The sequence below is a fragment of the Barbus barbus genome, assembly GCF_936440315.1.
Source record: "Barbus barbus genome assembly, chromosome: 12".
NCBI lineage: Eukaryota > Metazoa > Chordata > Actinopteri > Cypriniformes > Cyprinidae > Barbus > Barbus barbus.
The window spans coordinates 10673864-10694396 of NC_136740.1; the positions used below are offsets into that span (position 1 = coordinate 10673864).

Sequence of the window (20533 nt, forward strand, 5' to 3'; positions counted from 1 at the left end):
TGTTTTTCCAACAGTATATGTTATGTTATTAAAATGTTAAGAAATGGATACGTAGACACAATTTACATCTATCCAGCATTCAAACATTTTTTTTAAGATTATGAGAAACAAATTAATTTACGCGAGTGCATACACAATAGAAAATGTCATTTTTAAATGAAAATCAATGCAAGAGGTAAGACAGTCTCAGTTGTGGTTGGAATCTGGAATTCTTTTACGGTGCCTTAATTACTTTTTTTAATCACACACAAAAAAAAAAAAAAAGCTTTCAGTAGGTTGTTGGACTACAGCGAGAGCTTCAGTACAAACCGGCATCAGATAATGCAAAGTGATAAGATACAGCACAGCTGAGTTCAGCAAGTCCTGCTTGAATTATAGCAATTTTGATGAGCGGATATTTAACCACATATGTGATGTGGGCTGCTACGGAAAATTCAGTTTTAGGGGACTGTACAAAAATGCTTATTTGAGAGTCATTTCTAAACGATGTCCACAACCACAAGCCTCACAAACGAACGTCATCTGATATTTTCGGGGTCCTCAGTTTTGTCTGTGTGGGTTTCAGGACAAAGTAAACAAAAATAGAGGGAGAATTAAAGATTGTGTTTATCCTTTTAGAAGTTACTTTGTGTTAATTCCGTTTAGGCCAAACACAATGACTCAAAACTGAGGATGTTCAATTCAGAGAGTTTCTGAAAGCGAGACCTTATCTTGCAGTGTTTGTATTATTAATGAGATAATCTTCATGTTAAACCCTTTATCTGTAGTCACGTAAACATATCTATAGTTGTGGTATAACAGCCACAAAGCACAAGATAAACTAATAATCAATGTATCTGACCATTAAACAATATTGTGGCTTTCCAGGTTAGTGACTGAACTGATTGCTTATCTACATTACCTGCCACTGTCTCTATTGTTCATTTATTGTGAGTTTATGGATCTATGTGTATATCTCTAAAAAAAGTAATTATCTGCCTTATTTTTGTTGAAAAGCACTGTACAAAAGAACTCATAAATTCATAGTCAATTTAGTATATATTCGCTTAATTGAGTGGACTGCAAGAGTTATAAACAATGTTTTTTGTATATTTGAACAACTTTGCATAGAAAAGTCTTTAATCAGATTCAAAGAAAGTACCAAGTGAAATCTATATCTAGTTAAATCGGTTTAAAAAGGGTACTTTCTACATCAATTTCCAATGCGATTATTCAGTTTTTCATGTCAAACCAGATTTTAGACTAAACTCATGTTGTGCCTTAGGCTCAAAGGTGAATTGTGAAAATGGAAATGGCATATTTGAGGTTGAATGTGTGAAAATCCCTATTACTAAACTGAGTGAGAACAGATACAGTCACACACCCACACTGGACCACTTCACACACACACACACACACGAGTCTACTGTTAAAGCCATTAAAAAAGCAAACACAATCCAAGTATGAAAAAATAGAATTAGAATGAAAGAAGCTGCATGGCAAATTTATACGAATTAAACTAAATTAAACTTTCCTGCACAAGCATTTTAAGTCAATCTGAATATTTTAAGCACATATTAAATTATAAAAGGCACGTACGTTCTCTTAAAAAACATTGATTCTTCTATTGTGTATCAGGTTCATCAGGTAAAGCAAAGGAAGGTATTTTGAATTTATAAAGCAATTATAAATAAAAGTCCTGATTTCAAAATCAAAGCACATCAGGTCTACACTGCTTTCTGTATTCCTACAAAATCCTGCATATCATCCAACCCAACCTTTAAGATGTCCATGATGTGCATCATCCATCTCTGAAGTCTTGGACGTGTTAATATGGCGGAATGAGTCGCGTACAACTACAACACAGTGAAACTCCAAAAAGGTCAAACAGAGAGCCTGAAAGCAATGGATATATAATTGCTATGTCCTAAACTCGAGTCTGATGAGCCAAACGGAAGAGCAAAATGGACACAAAAGTGTTTCGCTACTTAAAAGTTGCTCTAACCAAAATGAAACCCATTACTTTCAAAGACACAAGGATGCATCCAATGTGATGTAAACAAACATTTGTCACACACCCACACGAACATCAGTAAAAATACATACTTATTAGGCCAAACACAAAAGATAAATGCCTACCTCGCATCATCTTCACAGCATGTGTGAACTGTCTTTCTCTGGTGAAGCTATACGTCAAAATCACTCAATATGGTTGACAGCTCTCACAGTTAGTCAAACTTCTGAACAGATGATGCTGTCGCAGGTTGGGAGATGACAGAGAGATTAGGTGGTTTTCTGTCGGTAGGTGACAGAGAGAGAAAGAGCATTTGTGTGTTTCTATCCGCGAGTGACAAAGAGGGAGAGGGTCTGTCCATTTCAAACTGTAAGGTACACCTCTCTCTGTCGCACATGTGTGATGTCTCTTCTAAACAACTTGATGTGCTGTTTCTCTGTCCGTCTATAGGTGGACTCTACTTTCTCTTTCCATTTCAACAGTGAGCAGCTCACCTCTGTACGTTTGTCTTCATTGCATCCTGAAATCCTGAATTTCTCACTCTATCCACACACAACTAAAAACTCCCAAACAGTATCAAACCAACCTGAATAATTTCTGTTCTTCAGATTGCTCTTTCAGTAAAAAAGGTACAAAAGCTGTCACTGGGACGGTAAAAAAATTTTTTGGTTACACTTTATTTAAAGATGTCCTTGTTACAGTGAAATTATACATTTAAGTACTAAGTAATATTAGTTAACTACATGTAATTACTATATGGTTAAGATTTGGGTTTGGCTTAGGGTTACTGGCATCTAATTATGCATAATTTATTATTATAACATTATGTAACATGGACACCTTAAAATAAAGTGTTACCCTTTTTTTTACTCATAAAGGGTACATATTAGTACTTAAATGTTACATATTAGTGTCTTTTGAAAGGATACCGCCGCAGTGACAGCTTTTGTACCTTTTCTCTACGTGATTAAAGGAGACAGCAGCATTTAAATTGTGAAGTATTGACTTGTTAGCTATTAGGAACCGTTCAGAAAGGATGTGAGGCTGGTCTGATTGGTGGTAGAGGGTATTGGTGTAAACAAGCTGGTTAAGATCATCATGTGATATTGTTGCCGCAGCATACGGCAGAGTTGTTATTGCTTGTCATTATGAATCATGGTCCAACCACGCTCTGCGCGTTTTCTAATCCACCTACAGTCACATTCAAATTAAGCCAGTACACTAATATGCTATGAAACAAACTATTTTCCTAGCATTTTTGTAAAGTGAATTTAACTGAGAAACAATTTATAGAAGGATCTAAAAAGACCAATTGGACATTGCCACGTTCAAATTTAAATGCAAAAACAAAAAATTAAAGGTGATAAGGAAGGAAAGAAGGAACAAAAGACTTGCACAATGCATGCTTGTAATCAAACACAAAGGCGGGAAGAGTTTTAAACAGCATCCTTTCACCAAAATACTCTCAGATCTTATCTTCATTCAGATGCACACACCCATAGCTGTGCACACCTGTGCGTGCGTGTCTTCGGTAGCTTTGCTCACGTTTAAACATACAGCTTTTGTGGCTGAAGTAAAAATATATGTGGATACAGGTGCATTGTGTTTGTGTGTGTGTATTCTTTACAGGTGTAATAATGCACCGCTTTGCTACACTGATACAGGCCCCCCTCCCTATAACCACAATGGAGGGGTTCTGTGATATGCAAAAAACAACATGCAGAGGGGGTTAAAGCCACCTTTCAAAGCACGCACACACTAGGAAACTGCTATTATGCTTGACTATACAACATACTTGCACAGCTACACAGAGTGAACAGACAGTGTATAACTGAATGGTTGAGATTCTTAGTTGTACTTACTTAAATGGGATTTCTTGTGCACTGGATTTCCTAAAGAAGGGCAATAAAACAATAGTTACTTTGGCAATTAATATATTTCGTGTAACTATATATGTTCTAAATTTGTTAAACTGTTAAATTCAACATAATCGTGATGTAGCATGAAATGTAACTAGTTGTAAACACATCAAATGTCTCGAAGTATTGATTTAGGCCTGTCACTATATCAGACTCTATATTGAAAAAAAGAAATGATCCCACATTGTCAAAATGTTTTTGGAAGTAAATTTAATTAAAATAATACAATGTCATTTTAATTACCGAAAATGTACTACTGAGCTGTGTCCTACTTGTTGCATTTGTTAAGCTTTCAACCCTGTTAATCCATAATTATCAAGGCAATATTTTTTCCTTATTGTTATTTTTTTGTGTAAATAACACATTAAACCAACAACACTTGTAGAAACAAAACTTGGTTTAACACATTAAACCAATAAAATCTGTATTTATACTCCCAAGTTTTAATGCACAGATCTATTTTGACATGTCAGAATTTTTGTCCCATTCATTGTTATGATGATCATTGTGTCACACTCTTTGTTGGTAATAAAGGATTTGTGAGCATGCAGTACTTAGTCGATGAACTCACGCTGAACAAAACATCCACTTTGATAAGTATGAAGTGGATTCTTACTAACTTAAACACATCTGATTGGCCACTGTATTCATGCTCTTGACATAAACGTCTGTGATTGGCTGCAGTGCTCAATGCAAGTGTTTGAAAGCAGTACCTACTGTAACATTTTTTTTAGTTTCAGTACCGACACTAGCTCTGGCAAAAGATTCCCATCAAACTTTAGAATTACTAAAGAAACTCCAGTGTCAACAGATGCACCTCTGAAGACTTGCCCAGAGAATAAATGGCTGGAAACAAAGAAATACAGAAAATGGTCAATCACTCTTGGTGGCAAAACGAATGTGTATGTCCATGCACTTCTACAGATGTTTTCTTCAACTTTCACATGAAGCACAGGTTGTGGGAATCTCCTCAACCACCTGGATGACGCAATGGCACCCATAATGCCCTAGAAAAGGCAGCTGTCCCCATTACTATTAGTACCCATGCAGACCGCAGGGCCCCTGCTGACTTCTCTAAAGACTCTTCCTCTGCAACCTGTATCTATGATGTATCCAAGCTTCCTATGGCATGAATACATAGTTACATGTAAAATGAATACATTTTTATTTTACAAGTTTATCAATAACTGCAAACCAAACTTTGGTCCCAAACTAGACCCTACTGAATTACAGCTTAATTTATAGTAAATTAGCAACCTGTTACTCATTCAGATTTTTATTTTATTTTATTAGATTTAAATTAGATTTAATCAATTTAAATTGGATGTTTATTTAATGTTCATTGCTAAAAATAACAAATTACACAAATCAGGTTTTGTGGTAACCTCAGGTAACCAAAATGTTGATGGTCCCCATATGAAAAAAAATATATATATATACACAATGGAATTTCATTGGGGACCAGCAACTGTTTGGTTACCCACATTCTTCAAAATATCTTATTTTGTGTTCAGCAAAAGAAAGAAACTCTTTAATAATTAACATTTTTAAGCACGTTTAAGAAAACCCAACATTTCTAAGAGTACTAGGGCATAGTTAGGACTCTATTTATGGAAAGTGTCAGTGTTATTCACACACCTACACATACTAAACTAAAACTGTAAAATGTATGCGTGTGCATACACTAACACATGTACACAAACACACATCACATGCATGTTTTTATTAGCATGAAAGCACAAACACACATCATCATTCACATGAAAAGCCCCCTCCCAGCCCACACACGAGCACAAACAGCAATCTCCGTTGTCTGACGTTTGACCACACTTTAAGAAAGTTCAGATTTGATGCTGTGTTGGCCGTTTCCGGTGGGTATTTTTAGCAGTGTGTCTGTCTGAAGACACAGGGCAGGTACGATAACCATCACTGGGAAGAAGACTTAGCCTCACTCTCTCTTACTTCCTCTGTCTGTCTCTCACTCCGGCTGTCTCTCTCCCTCTTTGAAGGGCTTTGTGGCTTTTTGAAAAAGTCACTTTTGCTTATGTAGCGGAACACACACAAATAGGTGCGTGGCGACTTGCAGACGTACTCGGAAACAAAGACTGTCAAAGCAGGTATTTCACAACTCCGTCTCATGATTTGCCTAATAGCAAAAAAAATGACCAAGGCTGTTTTCGGTATGATTTTTCGGTCAAAAGGATGTTCAATTCTGTGGATTTTCTCAAATTCTACAACAAAAAATGCATGAACTTGAGTGTGTTTATGTTTACAGGCGTAAAAGAGCAATGACATTCATCGTTTGAGGGCAGATAAAAGGATTCTCTGTGTTACCTGAATGATCAGGGTTATATAAGGTACTATGGTAACAGATCTAAATGCAGTTGGATAACCCAGCCAAGCCCTGATTACACTACTTATCGATCCATTCTGGCCAACTAGCACTGTTACTTGACCAAGCAGCTATTACAGGAACAGAGACAAAGAAAGAGAGATTTGAGTGCTTGAGTTCATGTGCTTTGAGAACAAACAAACACTCTTATTCAGAATGTTTTGCAAGATCGATAAATTAGCATTTTAAAATGTACATACAAACACAGATCTACAAATTAGGAAATTAAGTCATTAAAACAACAAAGTTATAGTCTTGACACTCTGAAAAACACACAGATAGAGCAAACTGACATGTGGGCCTCTGTTATCAGTGCCTGGCATTATCAGTCATCTGTGCCTGAAACTTATCATTATCTTGCTTGCACTTAACAACACTTGTCAGGTGACAGCTACAATATCTATAAAAGTCATTTGCTCTCCTACACATTTAATAGGGCTACAAAAAGGATCCATATTGAATTTAACTGAGATATATGTCCACTTATCAACAGTATTTTATTTTTATTTTCCTCTCCCAAGTCACATGATTTTGTAATTGCCTTCCATCTCTTTGTAGTTAGAGTTTTTCATGTGATTTCACCAGGAACTATGAAGACACTGAAGTTTTAAAGCATTAAAAATGTGCAACTGTGAACATTCCCAGAGCTGAGTGTCTTGTGAAAGCAATAATCCCACACAATAAGACTCATAAAGGAGGAGTAGGAGAGAAGCAAATGCAACACTAGAGCATCTTAACCCCCCAAAAAGTTGTAGATTGCCCTGGCTAGTGTTGTCACAATACCAAAATTTCAGTAGTCGAATACCAGTAAAAATTCACGGTTCACTGCGCCAGTTTTGGTAGCATAGCAAAAACTATTTATACATTTTAAACTAAAAATTTTAACATGTAAATTAAATTTGTTAACTAAATAACACATTAAACCAACAACACTTGTAGAAACAAAACTTTGTTTAACACATTAAACCAATAAAATCTGTATTTATACTCCCAAGTTTTAAAGGTGCCATAGAATGCATTGATACAGTATTTTAAATTGTTCTCTGATATCTACACAGAAGGTATGTGGCTTAGGTAAGGGCAAAAAATCTCCAGAAACGATTTTACATGTCCATTTACAACCCTAGGAGTTCTCCCTAGAATGAAACGGTCTGTTATTGGCTTATTTGGCAGGGTCATGAATAATAATGAGCTCTGCTCTGATTGGCTGTTTCACATTACGGCTCATCAGCAAGAAGGAAGCACAGAGAGGAAAATATATATTTAAATACTTTCTCTCGCAGTTATATCGTCGGGTAATTATACTGTATATAAAACGCGGGCATCAGGGAGCCGTTATTAATATGCGAGGCATTTAAACTGCTTTTGAACGATCCATCGATCGCGTTATAGTTTCACTTCCAAGAGACGCGATCACACAAACTATGTTTACATTATGGAGCAACAGTACTTACCACACATTTCACAAGATCAGATGCTTGTCAGTGGTGCTCAGGATCTGTAAGTCATTCGCCATCATCCTCATCTCTCCTTACTGAGAGTGAAATCTTATGTACTGTAACAGGCTACCGCTAGCAAGGAGCTAACCATGTCCCTTTAGTGGCTCGCGTTATTTGCTTTCTGTGCCTTTCTGAATACAGACACCAACCCATCCCTGCACTTCACACCCCCTGCACGGCCTGGAACATAACATTTATTTTGTTATTTTCGCTGTTGTCCGCGCTTGTTTATTTACAATACCTGCAGAGCTTCTGATGGTTCGGCCGGCTTAGAACAAGGGCGGGTTTATGCAAATGTTGGGGGCGTAGTGATCCTGACTGTTGCGTCACAGTCGGTGTTATGTTCTGATTCGCCTGTTTTTCAGTGGTCTTTTTTAATCACGAGATTTACATATGAAGGAGGAAACTATGGTGTTTGAGGCTCACTGTATGTCATTTCCATGTACAGAACTGTTATTATTTAAATATGCCAGGGTAAAGACAGTTTTTCATTCTATGGCACCTTTAATGCACAGATCTATTTTGACATGTCAGAATTTTTGTCCCATTCATTGTTATGATGATCATTGTGTCACACTCTTTGTTGGTAATAAAGGATTTGTGAGCATGCAGTACTTAGTCGATGAACTCACGCTGAACAAAACATCCGCTTTGATAAGTATGAAGTGGATTCTTACTAACTTAAACACATCTGATTGGCCACTGTATTCATGCTCTTGACATATTGTTCGCCACAGCCATATCACCCTGCAGCCCAAGACCGGTTGCCCACTGAAGCTAAGCAGGGTTGAGCCTGGTCAGTACCTGGATGGGAGACCTCCGGTGAAAACTAGGTTGCTGTTGGAAGAGGTGTTAGTGAGGCCAGCAGGAGGTGCTCACCCTGTGGTCTGTGTGGGTCCTAACGCCCCAGTATAGTGACGGGGACACTATACTGTCAAAAAGCACCGTCCTTCGAATGAGATGTTAAACCGAGGTCCTGACTCTCTGTGGTCATTAAAAATTCCATGGCACTTCTCGTAAAGAGTAGGGGTGTAACCCCGGTGTCCTGGCCAAATTCCCTCTACTGGCCCTTGTCTATCATGGCCTCCTAATAATCCCCATACACTTGATTGGCTCTATCACTCTCTCCTCTCCACCTGTAGCTGGTGTGTGGTGAGCGCACTGGCGCCGTTGTGCTGTGGCTGCCGTCGCACCATCCAAGTGGATGCTGCACACTGGTGGTGGTTGAGGAGAGACCCCCCCACATGATTGTAAAGCGCTTTGGGTGTACAGCAATACACAATAAAGCGCTATATAAATGCAACATTCATTCATTCATTCATTCATTCATAAACGTCTGTGATTGGCTGCAGTGCTCAATGCAAGTGTTTGAAAGCAGCACCTACTGTAACATTTTTTTTTAGTTTCAGTACCGACACTAGCTCTGGCAAAAGATTCCCATCAAACTTCAGAATTACTAAAGAAATTCCAGTGTCAACAGATGCACCTCTGAAGACTTGCCCAGAGAATAAATGGCTGGAAACAAAGAAATACAGAAAATGGTCAATCACTCTTGGTGACAAAACGAATGTGTATGTCCATGCACTTCTACAGATATTTTCTTCAACTTTCACATGAAGCACAGGTTGTGGGAATCTCCTCAACCACCTGGATGATGCAATGGCAACTGTATTAGAGACTGTATGAATGCGTTGGTTACTGTTACAGTACTAAATCACCTTAGAGTGTCAGTTACTACAAACAATTTCCAGTGACCAAGAGAATAATGAAACAGGCAGTTGTATCTCAGATTTATGAATTTACTCTTTTAGAAGTTGAGTATCAAGAGATCGACTCAATATACGCACACTCTCATGATTTAAAGAGTTCACATAAGTGCAAATACAATGTACATATAAGGAGCGTAGGCCTACGCAAATAACAACTGAAAACAAATAGTTACAACAGATTTAGTGTCACGAATCCGGTTCATGGTCTTCCGCACACTCACCATCAGAGGTCGCCCTTCCATCATATTGGCTCTTGCACCACACTACTGTTGCTCTTCACCCACGGACTACAATTCCCATCATCCATTGCACTGACGACATTGCACACAGCTGTCACCAATCTCACATTGCTCTGATCACACAGCTGATTGCACTGATTACACACGCTTCCTCTCTGTCTTTGCCGAGAATTGTTCTGCGTATAACACTCTCCTAGTGTTAGCTGCCTTACCAAGCCTTCTGTGTGTATGTCTAGCTCTGAGTCTGGTTCTGCATGTAACACTCTCCTAGTGTTAGCTGCCTTACCAAGCCTTCTGTGTGTATGTCTAGCTCTGAGTCTGGTTCTGCATGTAACACTCTCCTAGTGTTAGCTGCCTTACCAAGCCTTCTGTGTGTATGTCTAGCTCTGAGTCTGGTTCTGCATGTAACACTCTCCTAGTGTTAGCTGCCTTACCAAGCCTTCTGTGTGTATGTCTAGCTCTGAGACTGGTTCTGCGTGTAACACTCTCCTAGTGTTAGCTGCCTTACCGAGCCATTCTGTGTTTTCTAAGTCTAAGTCTAAGTTTAGTTTGTTTTGTTTATAGTCTCGTTTCCTGTTTCCCGCCCTTGTCTCACCGTTTCGGACTCTGTGTATACCTCGTTTGGATTATTTTTCAGGTTATCGGACTACCCCTCTTCTCAAGTCCTCTGGATAGTGTTCGCCGATCGAGGACCCACACATGCCCTAGGATTACTCTTGTGTCTTGTCCGTGCCATACTCGTTTGCTGGTGTTTTGACCCTGCCTGTTATTTGACTATGTTTATTAGTAAAAGCTTGCAATTGGATCCGCACGTCTCTCGTCTCGACGGCTCCATTACATTTAGACCTCAAGGATACACAATCTTGCAATTATGCAGAGAGAAACAATGATCACAATAGTCCATGGGTTGGTCTCAGGAACGTTCAGATGTCTGGTTAACTGTGAACTTGGGCATTGAGCTATAGTCTAAGGTCCACTGATGCACAACATCCGAGGAGAATAAATGCAGAGGTCCATAAATTAATGTTTGTTACTGCAAACGGATCTTGTTCGTGTGGAGTGTATAATTCTTGGGTGTGGTTCTACAATACACAAATGAAACTAGTTAGTAATGGAAGCATAAAATGTGCAATTAATGCTAATAGTTCAAAAGAAAAATGCTGAGTCACGACAGCTCTTTAATGGCGATCAGACTTGTCACAATTAGCAAAATATTTCACATAATACGTACTCATACTCTTATGAGACAAAATATAATTTAGCAGTATATCAATGAAAACATTGATGAAGAACAGTTAAATAATACTCACGGTCTTCAATGACGCACATTGAAATCCTCACGAAGCAAACTTCGGTGAGAGATTATTAACAGGAACGCACCATCAGCCGTCGATCAAGATCACAAACATTCTCCCTACAGTTCACAACGTGAAATTGCCACAGGATGACCTCTTATTTCGGACCAATTCACAACTTCCACATGCCAGACAGCGGGACTGATTCTCTCTGTCATTGCTGAACTTCAGCCATTTTTCCAATGCTCTCGCGCAATCACTAATTAAACCGCGCCTACTCAACTAGAGTAAATGACCAATCTGAATATAGTACAGCCCTTTAATTATAAAGAACATGAACTGAACATGGGCTTTTTTACAGCACCCATAATGCCCTAGAAAAGGCAGAGTGTCCCCATTACTATTAGTACCCACGCAGATCGCAGGGCCCCTGCTGACTTCTCTAAAGACTCTTCCTCTGCAACCTGTATCTATGATGTATCCAAGCTTCCTATGGCATGAATACATAGTATACAATGAACCAAATTAAGGCACTAGCAAGGACCTTGATCATCGCTGTTTGTCCCCACAGCTGATCATCATTCATTTTGTTTATTGTGTATCTTACTTAACTGTATTAAAAAGTACAGCAATGCTGAAACATGAGGTCGCCCTAAGTCTGATGATTTAACAGACTGAAAAAAACAAGAAGATATTTCAGAAAAAAGAAGTACAGCGAGGAGCAGGTGTTCACTAGTGCATTCTGGGAAGGAGCAATGTTTTAGCGCACTGGATTCTTGACAACTCTTGCCAACTCCCTGGGCAGTGAAACAAGAGGTCAACTATCCAGGTACTAACCAGGCTTAACCCTGCCTAGCTTCAGTGGGTAACCAGTCAAGAGCTGCAGGGTGTTAATCTGCTGGAAACATGAACTGTGAGGTGGCAGTTGTCCTCTGTTTCAGTTTCAGACCCCTGCGGCTATACAAGGGAAATCAACAAGTCAACAACATCCTATAAAAACCCAAAAACTGACCCATCCTGAGAGACTAACTTCTAAAAAGTGCTTTGAACTCAACTAGCTGTGAATGAAAATTAATCGATATGAATAACTGTAAAGATACAACATCTTGTGTGAAGTCGTGGCCTAATGGTTAGAGAGTCGGACTCGTAATCCGAAGGTTGCAAGTTCGAGTCTTGGGCCGGCAGGAATTGTAGGTGGGGGGAGTGAATGTACAGCACTCTTTCCACCCTCAATACCACGACTGAGGTGCCCTTGAGCAAGGCACTGAACCCCCAACTGCTCACCGGGCGCCGCAGCATAAATGGCTGCCCACTGCTCCGGGTGTGTGTTCACGGTGTGTGTGTGCACTTTGGATGGGTAAATTGCAGAGCACAAATTCTGAGTATGGGTCACCATACTTGGCCGTATGTCACTTCACTCACTCAGAGCATCAAAGTTATTTCAGTTTTCAGTTGACATTATCATGAGTCTCAAGATTTGCCTCATCTATGTAGATTCATAAACCGCTAAAAGGTAACACATGCCATATTGTCGTTGAGTGTTTCATTACTCTGTGGTTTCCTTTTGTCGCACACCCATCTCTTCCTCTGTTCAGTCTTTAAAGTTCTATCTCACTCCCACCTGTATAAAATCTCCCCATGTTTTGTCAAATGTCACACTCTGCCTTCGTAATCACCATATTCACATATCATCTTGGGAAGAACCTGTGAAAGAGTGTTGCAATGTGTGTGAGAGAGGTTTGTGTGTGTGAAAGCAGGTAATCTGTGTAGTGGGGTAGTGGAGCTATAAGCTTTTGGATCTCGAATTAGCCAATCAGCTTCTGGAAATAGATCAGGAATCCAAAGACACTCACTAAACACTAATCTTTCCTTTAATCCAGATTATGTCCATTCTTACCACACACAGAAGTATTTACAGTATTTCTGGCAAGGTGATAAGAGGGTAAATTAGAGAGAATGAGAGAATCAGAGAGAAAAAGCTAAATAAATATAAATAAATAGTCTGAACGAGATTTCTGCATTCAGGAGCGGAAAATTGTGGATGTGATATAAAAAAACTAAAGGACTACAGGTGGTTAAACCCTCAGTAATAACGTTTACACACACGGCCTAATTCTGCTCATGAAAGCAGAGTGCTTTGATTTCTCATCAGACTCACAGTTATTAAAACATTAATAAAATGTCCGGGAACCAACAGAGTGTTATTTGATGACTCAACTGTGTAAAGAGGATAGATTTGAAAATCATGAAAGAGATGCTAAATACATCTGGTGATGTACAGTTGCCAGTAGGGTGCACAACGCTAAGGTTTTGAATAAAACCAAGAAATTTACAAACTGATGCTTTAAGAATGAATGAATCATTCATTCATTCTTTAGAATATTTATAAGCTCCTTAAAGAAATGAAAATTCTGTCATCATTTACTCACCCTCATGACATTCTAAACGTGTGACTTTACATTTTCTGTGGAACATAAAAGAAAATATTTGGAAGAATGCAGTTTTGGTTCCCGTTGACTTCTACTATGTGGACAAAAAAACCCCACTGAGACATTTCTCAAAATCTCTTCTTTGATGTTCCACAAAAACAAAAAAGTCATGCAGGTTTGGAATGACATTATAGTGAGTAAATAATGACAGAATGTTCCTTTTCATGAGAACTATCCCTTATTTAGGGGATTGTTATTGATACTACTTTGTAGCTTCTTCAGACCACCATATTGACTTTACATATCATCCATTAACAGGAGAAAAATTAATAGGACCTTTAAAGGAATGCCATTGATATGCGGTTAATTACCAAATATATTAAATTCAACAATTATTTTCAAACAAAAATGTTATTTGGGGGTAAAATTGTCTAGAGTTTAGCAGTGAGGCTTCTGTTCTAGATTAATAAACCCCAGGTTATGAATATTTTCATATTTTAGAGCACACTGTGGGAAATTATGTCGTGTTTACCAGCTTTAAATTGCTGGAGTTAAAAACTGGATATATCAGCACAGAAACAGCGATTCTGTCACAATAGTCTCATGTTAACACATAATGTAACTATAATTTTGAAACAATGTTTATTAATGTAATTCCAAAGTCTTGTCCCATATATTTCCCTTGTAAGGGCATTTATATGGGTTTCCTTCACTGAAGAAAGAATAGAAACTACTGTCTTAATCCATAGACTTGTACTGAACCCGGAACATTCCTTTAAAGAACCCAAGAGGTCTTAACCTATTCTCTGATGAAGCTGCAATAAATCTCCAAAGAGCAATTTAACCTATTTAAGAACAAAAAATGTTTTTTTTGATGAGAGGCTTGAAAGAAACTTTGATTTTAAAAGTGTAAGGGTCTGTGACTGAAAATATAAATAAGCACTAGCGTGTGCACAGGTGAACACAGAGATAAAATGTTGACTCAGAATGGGAAAGTTAAGCTTATGATATACACAAGAGATATGAGGTGCAAGTACACAGGTGCAAGTGGGAGCTCATCAAAGAACAGAAGCAGACAGAACAGAACAGAAAGTGAATGTGGAGGGTTCAAAACAGAGGGAAAGTGTGTTTAGATGATACAGTGAGAAGAGCAAAAGGAGTGTCAGATAAGGGAAGTGTGAGAACGGGGATAAATGTGTTTAGATAGGGGGCTGCATGAAGAGAGAGTGACGCTGATAAGACAAGAACAGAGGTGTATAACAAGAGGGCTTATACTGTCTTAAGATATGGATTATATGCGTTTCTGTTTGTTACAATGTTCAACAATTCCTATAAGTACTGTTTGTGCGCATTGTCTAAAAAGTACAAAAATATTACAAATACTGTTAAATGAAATACAACACTGAGCGAACTCTTGCATAATTAAATACAGTATATTAAAGTGTATCAAACTTTCATTTTAAACTAAATAATGACAACTGAAAAACAACTGAAATTGATTATTTTACATTAATTAAAATTGAATTAAATAATCCATGTTCCATGTAAAGTTTTGCCTGAACACGTATTGCATGAAAGGGGTTAATGGTTAACTAGCTACACATCTGGGTTAACTTCCAGTTTACACAGAATAAGGTCACTGAACAAACTGATCGCAGCCAAAGAATGTCGTAAGAGTGAAACAGCCAAAAGTTCAACTTTAGATAACTCAATACACCCGTTCCCAATTAAAGCAATATACTCTTTCAGATGAATAAAGCCCTAAAGAGACTTATTGGGTTGCAAGATCCTAATAAGACACCCTTGAGGGAATTTCATTTCAGTAACTAAAGTACAGTCTTATCTCTGTGCTACTTGGTCAATGGCTATCACTTTCCATTCCTTTTTTTTCTTCTTTTAGTTCCCTGACTTTTTGTTCCTTCCCTCTCTCTCTGAGAAACAATCCGGCACACAATTAATAATGTTCATATATATTATGGAGATAACTTTAACAGCCTAATAAAAATTTGCTCACTTTTATGTACTATTCAAATGTATTCATATATATATATACAGCATTTAAATAGCAAGAAAAGGAACATTTTAATAATCTAAAGAACATTTTTGCACTATAAAGAACATTTCGGAACGATTCCATCAGTGTTAAAGGTTCTTAATGGAATCATTGGTGCTAATAAAGAACCTTTATTTTTAAGAATGTAGGCAACATAGAATTTTTCAAACTTTCCAAAGTTCGTCACACCGCAAAGTTTAACTTAACTTGAAGACGTAGACAAGAATAGATAAGACAGCACAGCACAGCACTCAGTGAATGCAGGCTGGATCAGAGGGAGAAGTGGCAGAAGTCTCAGAGTTGTGGTTTCGCTGGCTCGTGTGGCACAGGTTTGGCACAAGAGCTGTGGGTTAGTGTAGGACTGCTAGCACAGACAGGCACTTCTGTCACATAAGGAGTGTATTTTTAGAGTGCCACTGGTCTCATATCTATGACTGAATGTGTGTGCGAGTTTGTTCCACGTTTCACAAGTGTGTGAAACTCTCTCTCACACACACACACACACACACACACACACACACACAATCTGAGATCATTTCTCATTAATGTGTGTAATGGGTTAATGAAGGACACGCTTACCTCTGTCATGGCTCGGGTCCGGTGATACAGGCTCATCATTTTCCATTACTTTCCTGTCAAACCTCTCTCCGCCAATACTCCTCTTTACCGAATCGTTTGTGATTAGTGGTAACTAAAATTAATCAAACTAAAATCCAACTTAAAATAAAGAAAACCAAAGAAAAATGACACTTTAACGACCGGGACGCCGCAAACGTTTTAAAAGGCACATCGCCATTTTCAATTAATCCCTAAAAGTTGGCGCGTCTGGTCAATAAACAAACAAGGTTTATGTCAACACGTCCCTCAGCTCCGCTGTCGTTTGAATATAACCACCGTGCGTTATTGACATTTCAAAGGCAAAGAAAAATCGTTGAGCGGTCCCGGAGAGAGTTGGAGAAAGAGAGAAACGGACAGACACTTGTTGGATAAATCGCCCTCGCAGCTCTCGCGCTGTCCCGAGCCAGCACGGTGTTATGTCATCAATCATTATGTAATAGACGCGAGAGAGTAATGCTTCTGACGGGAGACTGAAGAGCATTTATGAGACTTTCTGTCCAGTCCACTTTAATGTTATGTGCATTATTTAAATAATGACGACACTACACTAAAATAAATTTTTTTTGCAAAAAAAAAAAAAAAATGTTCTGATGTCATTTTATATAGGCCTACTAGATATACCAAACTAACTGATTAAATAATAATGTTGAAACATTTTAATGTAACGCTATCATTTATCTTTCAGGTGTCTAATATTTCCTTTTTCTTGTATAAAGAGAGGCGTTTCACTGGTTTAAGGCACAAGGCCAATAATCCTTCAGTTATGTAATGTTAATTCAGCACTGAACTGTCACCCTGGATGACAGAAGGAGTCAGTGTCCACACACACTACAATGCATTCCACTGGTAATCACAGCGAATAAATGTTGATGACATTCATGTACACCCTAATCCTTATCCACTTTCCCTAAACCTATTTTATGGGGCATAGGGAATATAGCCTACAGTGCATCCCGCACTGGTATTCATTTATTAAAGGGATAGTTCAATGAAATTTCTGTCATCCTTTATTCACCCTAAAGTTGTTCCAAATCTGCAAGTTGATGGTAGCCATTGACTTCCATATAGCTACTTTTTCCCGATATTTTGGATGTCAATGTAGTTAACTGACCTTTTTGCCAACATTCTTCAAAATATATTATTTTGTGTTCAACAGAAGAAACAAACTCATACTGGTTTGCAACATCTTAGGATGAGCAGGCCTAAATAATGACAGAATTTTCATTTTGGGGTATACTGCCCCTTTAAATTTAATATGAATGTCTGTTCCAGGCTTTCATGTGGGACCAGAGACCAGGGCTTCAAACTGTCATGGTCCTCCAAAATTGAGATTACTATAGGAATCCTCAACACAAACAGTGCAAATGACCCCCCAATCACTGGCACCACTGGGCCCCCTTGTACAGTATACTCTGCATTGGGCCCCCTTGAAATCCCATTCTGGGGGTGGAGGGAGTTAGGGATCATGAGGGCCTTCAAAGCTCAAAAGTTTGTCTAAACGTGTATCCTAATTCTCCAAACACAAAAGTTTCATTCTCTCTTATAAATAGTATAGCGATGTATGAAGCGCAGCTCACACAGAACTCACTTTAAAACCAATCAGCTTTTTGTTGGTCAATGCAGCAAAATTGCATGTCCAAACTGACCCTGGTGTAAAATCTGCATATACTCTTAAAAATAAAGGTGCTTCACGATGCCATAGAAGAACAACAGTAAACGTGATTGCACATTAAGGGGTCCTCCAGCAGAGAGTTGTTTAGTTATTGTTATATTTATTAATTATTAGTTTCTAATTATTAACAGTATAAAAAACCGGCATGTCTCGGCAACGTCAATGTAAAGGTTAGATTTTGACTAAAATTTTTGAACTGCTATAAATGGATCTCAGCAGAGGCAATGGTGAAATGATGGAAATGGCATTTTGGTCAGACCCAGGTTTGAACGTTAACACCACACATGGAAAATATCTCCCCACAGAGCTATGTTGAAGTGTTCCCACAGAAGCCATCCCGCAAAGCCCACTTGACCAGACACTCAACACCTCTCCATAGATAGAAACCCACCTCAGACTGTGTCCTACATACATCATATGTGAGAGGCCTGTGGGAGACTGCAGGGGCCACCACAGAGATGCAGGTTTAGATGTTTCTTTCTGTCTATCCAAGTCAGATTCATATGAGGATAACAAGGTGTTAAGACAACAATTATACATATATTTATCTGTAAAGCTCCAGCTTCACATGCCCATGAGTGGCAGCAAAGCACATGAAGTCACACTGCACCGCATGACAGTATTTACACAGAGATGCTGAGTTTAAAGTCTCCACATATGAATGTACACTCCTCTGATGTGGACAATGTGTCATTCATTACCGTAACACTGCGGTGTCAGTCAGTTCTCTTTACTGGAATATATGCAGAATGTGAAACTCAGACCAAATGGATTTCATGCAAGCACAATATGGATACGATGGATATCTTGCTTCTTTCTATAGGAAAGACAAGTGCATAGATCACTGGTGCCATTCCAGCTTAATACAAGTTTAATATGCTTCATTTGGAAATGTCAGTGTTCGGACTTGTTTTCATAGTGAATGCATTTAAAATATTGAGGCTAATACTGATAGGTTGACTGATTGATTGATTGACTATTGAAAAATAAGAAGTTTAAAAGTTAAGAAATCGAATTAAATCGTACAAATATAAAAGTCATTCCTAATAATACAACTGAAAAATAAATATATTATTTTGTAATACTATTAATACTACAAAAAACACTTCAAAAACTATAACACAAAAAACAAACAAACAAATAAATAAATACATTTCTGCATTGTGACAACTAAATTGGCTAAAAAAGTGTGGGTAAGCTCCAACTCATTCGGTATAGTGCTTACATGTGCACATTTCTGAATACCCCATTCACAGAGATTAGGTTAAATATCAGCCAAATCAGTTGGTCATTGCGCACACACACACACGCACACACACACCGACTCAAACACACACCTGTGATCTCACTCACGTGTATAGAGATGTGTGCACATGCACATGGCCTGTGGTGGATTTTTGGCTGCTTTCAGCTTCGTGCTCCAAATAAATAACCCAGTTTGATTGACACAAATAGAACTACCAGGAGCGAAACAGGGGAAGAGAACGAGTGTGAGAAAAAAATAGAGATAGGTAGATAAGGTACAAGTTTGGTTTACTAGGTAAAATCCGCAATGCATTTCCTCTAATGGAGTGTACGGTGTAAACGTGTCTAGAATAAAAAGCGTATGTTCAGACTGATGAGCACAGAGCAAACAGATAAGTGTGTGCTAGGCAGAAATCTGTAATGGGAACGACCCACAGGTGTGCAATGAGTCTGTGTGGGTGTGTGGATAAAGTGGTTTCATGTAGTCAGATTTGGTTGGGTATTAATGCATATTTTCACACTTAGTGAAATCAATGACATCAGCTTGTTTTCTTTCTTACATAATATATACAGAGATATGACAGTATGTTTACCTGCAACCTCAGTGTCGAGCTTAGACTCACCAGTGCTGGTCACGTTACAAGTGATGGAAGTTTTCTCAGCACTTTCTCTCCTCTATTTGATCGTGAGTGCATTAGATGAAAACCACACTACCCAGAGGCACCAGACTGGACAGAAAGAACAGAGTTTAACAAGTGTCTGTCAACCCTGATATGCTCAATCTCTAAAACCACTCAAACCATTGAACAAATAAGGGCAGTAAGATCAGCAGTCATTGTGTCAATCATAGTGGTTATGCCTCCCATGTAAATAACTACCACACAGGAAAATAATCTGACATCACTTCCTGTTCTATAACATGGGACTCCCCCATTCTTCACAAATTAGTTTGGGTTTACTGTGCCTTGAAACTGTGGCATTCATTATTTGAGGCACTAATAACATAAAAGATTTGACACATTATGATTTTTATTTTAAGTGTAGTATAATTAAGTGTGTGAAGCACTTGTTTACCTAGATGGTCCATCCAGTAAATGTCCTGGCTAAAACACTCCTTTTCTTGCCATTTCCGGTGTCACTCATACAGTGCTTTATAGTGGCGTACTCAGTGCATCTCTGGACTCCTCGGTAACTCGGATAAAGTCATGCAACTGAATTGAGAACGGAAACATTGACATCTGCTGGGGAAAAAGCGACACTGCAGATACGCGTCTTTTAAATGTTTAGAAGCCTTGAATGTAAGGTCAGTGCAATTCTTGCAACACAACGACAAACTTGCAGCCAGAGAGCCTTACGTGGAAATTAACACAAAATAAAATGAATTGAAAACTCTCAGTATCTTACAAGAGA

The 20533-nt window shown here is 38.4% G+C and overlaps 1 protein-coding gene across 2 annotated transcripts in view; it reads right to left on the reverse strand.

The window, feature by feature from the left end:
- Positions 1-16641, reverse strand: part of LOC306877948 (nuclear receptor ROR-alpha A-like) — a 35786-nt gene extending 19145 nt beyond the window's left edge. Inside the window, exons 1-2 of one of the 2 annotated variants that reach the window (XM_079430008.1) lie at positions 16168-16641; positions 3856-3885 (exon numbers count right to left, since the gene is read on the reverse strand). In XM_079430008.1, coding sequence (XP_079286134.1) covers positions 3856-3885; positions 16168-16213 — 76 coding nt within the window. In that variant the 5' untranslated portion in view covers positions 16214-16641. Of the gene's footprint in view, positions 1-2118; positions 2421-3855; positions 3886-16167 lie in introns of those variants that run through there. The other variant, XM_079430009.1, reaches the window with a different exon arrangement.
- Between the last annotated feature and the right edge of the window lie 3892 nt (positions 16642-20533).